Below are 8875 nucleotides of genomic sequence, written 5' to 3'. Positions count from 1 at the left end.
ACATTGCATTGGGAGAGCCATACATGAAGAAACCTAATACCTCGTAGGTTCCCAACTACACTCATTTGTCCAACAACATTAAACTCATCATATTCACCCATCATTTTTGGTTTTTTATGCAACATTTTCTCTACATGATCACTCTGCAAAACTAAGGTATAGTGTAGAAATATAGTCGGGTACGTAATGGATATAGGATGGATGTGCATATTGAATATATTTTTGAAGTATTCGATGAGTTTGATTAGACGTAAAGTTCTTTCTCTTCTTTCAAATGCTTTGTTATTTCAACGAGAAAAATAAAGTAGGACGAAATTGTTGATTTTTTAGAAATAAAAGAAAATTACAAATGAACTTGATTATATTCCATACTTGTATCTTATTATACCCGTTGATCTCCCCATATTCATATTTGTATCCTTACAACGTAATTCTTTATCCATATTGAATTTAAATTCAAGATCCTAAAATTAATTAATTCTATCAAAGTTTGACCTAATTCGAACATAATAAGTAAGCTCGGAACTCATTAACAATCCCTAATTTCAAGAATACTTTCAAAATCAAAATGTGTGTTCGAAAATTACAAATATAGATGTATGTCCACTTCCATACTAAACTTTTTTTATATTTTTTTATTTTGAATTATCTACATATTTTATCAATCTTTAACATCTAAATACATCAAATCATACTTTTGAAAAATAAATCTAAAAAAACTCTAAGCTTGTGCTCCCTTTGCCTTTAGAATTGCAAGCCCAATAACTTGATCTTTCAAGAATCCACAAATTAATACCTAATATACCCAAAGAATTTAGGAAAAAAAAAGTTATAATCATGAGCACCATCATTGATAATGATGGAAGAGAATAAAGACGTATCCAATACAAGTTCATCATTAGATATAGTCAACCAAGAATCTTTAAAAAAGAATAGTGGTGATTATAAGTCAAACCCTTTTTTTTCTTCAACTCTATATGTATATATCCTTGTGCACTTCACTAGATCTTCTTCTATAATTCTATTACTCAATGGTTCTTTGTCTTTTTTAGTTAAAAAAAAAATTAAAGTGACCTATGTACATTACAATAATTTTTAATTATAAATAGTTATATTAATTATTATTATTAATAATAAAATTTACATTATTAAACTGCAAATATCTGTTGCCAAAATAGAGAAATCTCATAAGCTATTTGATCGGACCCATGATATGATGATCACAAATCTCAACTTTTATCAATAAGTTTGTCCTCTACTCGTAAAAAAAGAAATTTATTACAATTGGATATATATACTGAGTTCGACTTACATTATAGTGTTTGACATAAAAGTTAGGAAAATAATATATAATTTGCTTGCAGGAGTAATTTACGAACTCGTCATATTAATTCTTCGAAAATTATCAATTAAAACAAGCATTTTGGTAGAGCTTTGGCATTGGGGTCCTATGCAAATAATTTTTGCCTAGTAATAAACAATATATTCAATTAAAATTATTTCTCGAAGAGTTCAGTATTTGTGTTTTATAAGTTGGCTGATCTGAATTGCGAGTTAATCAGTGCCTCATTGTACGATATATTATTCACTTTAACTTAGTATGAATCTCACGATTTTACCTGAAAAAGCGTCTCGCTAGAGAAACGAGACCTTAAATTTTATTTATAAACCGCTTAAACTCTTTATTAGAACTAATAAAAAATGCAAGCCTACATCGTTTGCAAAAGCAAATTTAGTCATAATTAATATTTTTTTAAATTAATTTTCACCACAAGAGCTTTCAAGTAGAAATGTGTTATGTGGACCTTACAATAAAAGAAAAGAAAAGGGAAAAAAATATTAACTTTAATTATCTTAATTAAATTTTCTTGAAATTATTCATGTTCAAGGAATTCTATTTTCCAAATGGAAAGATTTTGTAACTTTTGATTATTCCCCGCCGCCGCCAAGGAGATATGGATACGCCGCCTGCGCCCTGCGCCCTTGAATATATACTGATGCACTTTTTCCGGCGTAAAGCTGAATTTCTCTATTTTTTTAAAAACCCAATTATTATTATTAAATAAATTTAAATTGAATATTATTGAAAAAATATCCCAGTCTTTTTATTACTAACTTTTCTACTCAATTATTAAATTAGAGGGTTTATTTTTTCTTTTTTAAGAACAAAGTCAGGAATATTATCAGCTTTTATGACCAAATCTTCTTTAAGGTCAATTTTATATTTTCCCGTTATTATATTTTATTATTTAATTTAAGGAAGTCGACCTTTTATTATTTAATTTGGTTCATAAATATGAAAGTACTATAATCTTTTTCCAGAAATAAATAATTAATAAAGGGAAATAACTAAATAAATAAATAAGAGTTGCAGGGTTGGTGCATGAATGTTAATCATTTCCTTTTCTTTAATTAATTAGTATAATTATCAAGAAAATAAGTGAAATTAAAATGCCAAAAACAAGAAAAATCTAAAACCTAAAGAAACAAATGAAGAATAAGTAAATAAATATATATCCAAAATCCATTAATATAAATTGGTGGGGGCATAAGAAATAATTAAATAGTTGATATATCCACCCTTTAATTTATTTTTTTTATTTTAATCTTTTGCTGCTATATATAAAATTTTTTTCACTTTGCTTCTCTTGCACGTTTTGCAGGGAAGGGACCCAGGATTCATGTGGTTTCCTACTATTTTTCACACGTAATATCCCGCTCCTAATTAATTAAATAATTTCCATATCATTATAAGTTAATTATTGATAAATTATATAAAGAGTCAGATTAAAACGCATTGCAACCATAGAGAAGTTGAGTTTGCATTTTAAATTTTAAATTAAAGTTTGCAAAATTTTGATAGCCCAATTAAATGCAAAACCGATGAAAATTTCTATTACTTAAGACTTCACAGTTAATATGTAAGTTATTTGGTAATGAGTTCTCGTCCCTTGTGAGGATATATACTTAATTTGAAAAGATTGAATTAAAAAAAAAAAGAAGTTGAATTGCGTTTGTAACAACAACCCTATGGTCTGGTGATACAAAGCGAAATTCCTCTGTGTTAATTTTATAAGTGAAAAGTTCCCTATGTTATTTATAACACGGCAAAAAAAACCTCTATCTATTATAGAGTATTTGACACTGGAGTATTGTGTGAGTGAGCTTCGTTTTTTACTTTTTTAAGTTACTTTGTGTGCACAAATGTGCATTTTACCCTCCTTATTTGATATTTAAATATGTTTTAGTAATTATATGTTATTGATTAATTTAATTTTTTCTTTAATCTAAATATATTTTAATAAATTTTATTTATTTTATAGAATATATTAATTAAACATCAAAATACCTAAAAAGTATATAAAATTTTTAAAAGTTGAAATTTTAAATTTAAAATCACAATGAAAAAATTAATATACTAAACTTCACTTTTTAAATTAAAATATTTCTATATATGTAAATATAAATTAATTATATATTATTAATTAAATTAAATATTTTTTAGTCTAAATATATTTTAATAAATTATATATTAAATAAATGTCAAAGTACCAAACAATTATATCAATTTTTTTAAAATCATATTATTTAATATATATAATATTTAAATTTAATAGATCATTACACATTTTTTTAATATCTTTAGATTTTGAAAAAAATTATTTTTAAAAAAGATTAAAATAATATATTTTTTTTTCAAATCAATTTTTTCCCCGTCCCCGCTTCATTGCCATCCGTCACCCTAGATATAGGCAACAGTGGTAGCACAACGAAGTGGTGTCATAATATCTGTATAACGGACAATTCAATAAAAATTTTAACATCATTAACCCTGACTAACGAAAAGAAAGGTGTACATGATTTTTTTTAAGACAATGGAATTTTCAATTAAAATTTTAAAATAAAGGAGGTTTCATGCAATTTTTTTTTTTAAAAAAAAAAAAGAAAGAAAGAAAGAGGGAAAGGGCATGGGTGCAAAATTCAAATCATAGGCAATGAATGTGGGTAGTGGGGTGCATGCATGTGTGCACATGTTCAAATATGCACGTATTCGCAGCTTTTACCTGCGCTCTCGAATATAACTTCTTCTTTTCCAGCTACCTACACACAACAAAATTATAGACTACTGTCACATATATATATATATATATATATATTCAACATTCATGTTAAAATAAATAAATTACAATGAGCTCTTTTAAAATCCGATATTTGACATAATAAAAATACATTTTGCTGTATAGAAATTACCGCACACCTCTAATTTTACTTAGTTGTCAATACGTTATATTTTCGTTTATTTTTTATAATGAACTCACCAAAATATTACAGTGAATTATGCAGAATTATAATTTTTATTTAATTTTTTAAATTTTTTGAAATATTTTTATGAAATAAGTTGACTTTTTTTTTACAATTTTACGAAATTTTGGTCCAATTTTGTTTTTCTTTTAAAAAAAATAGAACAACAAAAAAAGTTAGCAATTCCAAACCTTTATTCAAATATTATATAATTTGATCAAATATAAGAGATATTGATAATTTTTCAAATATTAAAAATTTATTTATAATTATGCTAACTTTTGAAAGAGCTCATCGTAATTTACTCTAAAAATAAATAAAAAAGTGTTTTAGTTAAAAAAATTAAATTTTTTGTTGTGAAAATAATGATTGACTTCTGTACTATTAGAAGAAATTTATTTTAGAGATTAGAGTACTGGTCCTCTTCTATGGCGAGCGATATTAATATTGTAATTGAAATCGTGATATTTTGACACAGAATATAAATTATTTTAATTAATGAAATCTTTTGCCAAATCCTCTCAGATATATATACATATATATCACAGAATAATTGAATTATCGGTTCATTATTTATTAAGAACAACAGAAAACTCATAGCAAATGTTTCGTGACAAATATTAATTAATTACGGTGGCACAATAATTTCTACATGTGAAATCAAAATATCAGTCATAATTGAACACCATATCATATGTCTTTACTATAATTAAAATTATGATAAATATTCATTAACATTGATTAATACTCAATTTTTTCTATTAATTTTATTTGACTATAGAGAATATAATTGAATTATCATAATTTTTAAATCGTAATCGGGAATTAACAATATAAAAAATAATTCATTATTATTATTATTTTGGGCAGTGAAAAATATATATAGAAATGAATATTTGATGATCACGAGAAGAGGATGGATGGGAGAATGATAGATCGACAAGATGGAACTACAAAGACAGATAGAAAAAGAAACACAAGTGACAGAAAGCTCTGGATTTCATGGTGGGGGACTGCAACTACCAGCTTTTACACTGCTCTACACACACACACACACACACACACACACACACACACCATATTCTATTACAGAAAGCTCCGTGTGGGCTACTACTTGGGTAATTGGGAACACCAAAATCACGATCAATATTGTTACAAATTCATACCCCCCCCCTCCTCCCCCCCCCCCCCTCTCTCTCTCTCTCTCTATATATATATATATATATATAATATTATTATTTTAAAAAATATATATAAAATATGTAGTCTGACTCTATATTACACTTTTTTTTTATATATTTGTATGTATATATTTTATTATCGAGAATTTTTTCGTAATTTTATATAATGACGACAAAGTTTACAATTTTTGTATAGACAAAGTAATTATTTTTTTTTAGTTATTTATGGTTTGTTATTATAGTTAATTAATTATCATGGTTGCAAGAAAAAAAATTCACGATGAATACTATGTCATACACGATAAGGAAAACAATATTTATCCTACAATATTAAGTCATAGTATCTAAGTCAATTGGGGGAACAGGGATTTTTATTCAATTTTTTTCCTTTTTGCTAATATTACTAAGTTCTTTGAATCTTGAATAATGAATCTTTGAATTTTGACTAATGAAGGAATCTATTTATTAGACGAATATAAAAAAATTAAGGGTATTAGATGTAATTTTTTAAATTATATAAAATTTATGTATAATTACATTAAATCTTAGAAAAGCACAGGGTAATAATTCTTAATTTTTATTTTTCTATAAGCGTTTTTCAGGTTTCTCACACTTAGTAAAGATTGAAAAGACATGCACCAAAGTTTGGGTTGAAACCCTAACCCTAGTGTTTGGGCAGAAACCCTATTATCTTACTTTGTTTTCTTTTTTTTTTTTCCGGATAAAATTCACTGATCAACGAATATGTTCATCTCTAATATGGTAATCTAAATAAATCATTAATTAATTAACTTTTTTGTGGGGTAAGGATCGATGGAATAAATTATATATATATATATATATGTACATGGGTCTTTAATTTCCTGTACTATATTTTAATAAAAGTAAACTGAAATCAGTACAAGGGGCAGGCAGCAGCTTTATGGATCCAATGCAAGAAAGAGCTGTTGGTCACTGTTTGAGATGTCTGGAGCAGAGCTGAGGTTCACAAGCTGAAATTGAGATAAGATTCACACTTCATCATCTTCAGGTACAAAATGAATCATGCATATATGCATCCAAATTTATTTAATATTCGACTTAAAGATCGATAATAATAAGAACTCGTCTGATCAACTTAATTCGTCGAGCATAAGAAATATTAAGTTTTATTCTATTATATGTATAAAAGTACCAGTTCACATTCTATTGAACTAGCTAGTAAAAAATAAAAAATAACATACATGTGAAAAAGATTAAATTACGTACTTGAGCCTGACTCATATCTGGTTTAGTTATTAATGCTCTCATAATCGGGATTGAATAAGAACTTGAACAATACTTGTTCGCCCCAATACCAAATCATCTATATATAATTGAAAAAATTACAGGGAAGATAATTTTGATCTATTGAAATCAATCTTCATAATTTGGTCCTGAAATTAAAACAAATTAACTTCAAACGCCATTTTTTAATTGCGACACTAAATTGCCAAAATTGATTGTAACAAGACTAGAATCGCTACCCATTATATTTACATGACTAAAATTGCAATTTGGTCGTAATATAACCCTATGTGTTCCTCAACAGTCACATACTTTAACTTACTCATGAGAAATGAAGATTGAGAGTACTTAGTACTACTTTTCCTGGTTCTAGGCACTTGGAGACCGACTTTTGATAGTATTTTAGAGGACCCTTTTCAATCCAAAGGCTACACAAACAATTCAGAAATTAATGAACCTCTTCACAGCATAGATACAGAAGCTAGTGGTCCTCAACAAGAATTATCAATACATGTAGCTGTCTCATGATCTTACACAATTTCATCACTTCACACAAACAAAAATCACTCACTTTTTTTCTTTTTTATTCTGATCACAACCCCCCCACATACATTCTTCAGTTGTACAAAAGTTCTTGCACAATTCACACCAAAATATTTGATATATAGGTGTATAGGTAGATCAAGAATCCATGAGAGGGTAGGTATTATGGCTTAGTTAAGAGCACAAACGTAGGTGAGATCATGAAAGTTGATGCCATGTGAAAGCAAAGAAAAGGGCTTCTCCATGAGCTATTAATTTCCCCACACAAACCCTAAATAGGGTTATGATGATGATCTCCATCAGCCCATTTCAACTTCTTGCTGATCAAATACTTCCACCAAACCCTCCTCCATGAGGGCCGTAATGATCATTCCATGGAGAGTTGTAGTATGGAAATGAGAAGCTAGAAGGTGTTTGATAAAATCCACTACCACCATCATTTGCAATCCTTCTGTTGTGCTCGACGATGGGCCGTTGTCGCGGTGGCGGCACCACCATAGGGTTGGTGGAGGGCTGATGAAGGCCTCCATTGCAGGCGTACCGGATCAGGTCAGCGTTGGCGGCGTCCAGCTCCTTTTGGAGGCGGTCCACCTGCCTTTGGAGGAAGGTGATCGCTCCCACGCAGCCGTAGACGGGGTCCCGGACACGGGCCTCCGCCTCGTAGGCTAGAGAGTTGACGGCGTCCTCCCTCTGGTGAGGCGGGATATCGTGGAGGAGCTTGGAGACATTGCTTGCGCCGAAGATCTTGTGAACATTGGCGAATTTCTGCGGCTCTTCTGGGGGGAAATAGGGGGAGAAGATGCAGCCCGGCGTGCACTTCCGCCGCAAGAACTTGCAGGCAGCGCAGGGAGAGTTGTAGGAGCTGGAGGAAGCCATTGATGAATGTATGATTTTACCTCTGCAACAAAGAAATTATTCCCCAAGTAATTAATTCCCAAATTTCTTTCATTAATTAGGTTAATTTCCTTTGTTAATTCTATAAATTTTTACTCATCTAAATTGATCTTATCAGTCTCGTTTAATTCACCAATTCTTTCGTCGAACAAGCTGCTTCTTTCTTGGCAGTTCGGATCTTTTACTGCAAATTGCTATTACATCTCGCAGTACACTTCATATGCACACCACGTGAATAACAAATAATTTCGTAACTATACAGGTAATATGTATATATACTATAATTAGCAATAAAACATCAAAATTGTGTTGTTAATTAAATTTTAATGCAGACTCCCAGTTTCAAAATATCATCAATTAACAACTCTCTCTCTGAATTACAATTGATTTTCAAATCTGGGTTGTTGTTTTTGGACCTCATAATCTCATAATTTCCAAGGAAATACAGGTATTTTCCATGTCTGATCATCCCTTAATTTGTCAGACCAAATTCCCATATCTATCTTGTGAAGAGAAAGGAAGGAAATCATTGAAGTATAGAAAAGTAGCTCACAGTTCTCCAAATAGTTTTCCAATTGTGAAAACTGTACGTACGGTTCTTGATTTAAATTGAGATCCAGCAGCTACTACATGACATCCGAAATTAATGTTTGTTAAAAGCACTGCACGAGCCGGAGCAAAAGGAGAAA

The 8875-nt window shown here is 29.3% G+C and overlaps 1 protein-coding gene across 3 annotated transcripts in view; it reads right to left on the bottom strand.

Annotated features, from left to right (window-relative positions):
- Positions 1-7231: 7231 nt before the first annotated feature.
- The window catches only part of LOC105179420 (LOB domain-containing protein 25-like), a 2060-nt gene continuing 416 nt past the window's right edge, over positions 7232-8875 (bottom strand). For 2 of the 3 annotated variants that reach the window (XM_011103040.2, XM_020691316.1), the window contains exon 2: positions 7232-8190. In XM_011103040.2, coding sequence (XP_011101342.1) covers positions 7617-8168 — 552 coding nt within the window. In that variant the 5' untranslated portion in view covers positions 8169-8190 and the 3' untranslated portion in view covers positions 7232-7616. Of the gene's footprint in view, positions 8191-8739; positions 8870-8875 lie in introns of those variants that run through there. The other variant, XM_020691315.1, reaches the window with a different exon arrangement.

Source organism: Sesamum indicum, unplaced genomic scaffold, assembly GCF_000512975.1.
Source record: "Sesamum indicum cultivar Zhongzhi No. 13 unplaced genomic scaffold, S_indicum_v1.0 scaffold00155, whole genome shotgun sequence".
Classification (NCBI taxonomy): Eukaryota; Viridiplantae; Streptophyta; class Magnoliopsida; order Lamiales; family Pedaliaceae; genus Sesamum; species Sesamum indicum.
This window is presented reverse-complemented; position numbering and strand designations above follow the sequence as displayed.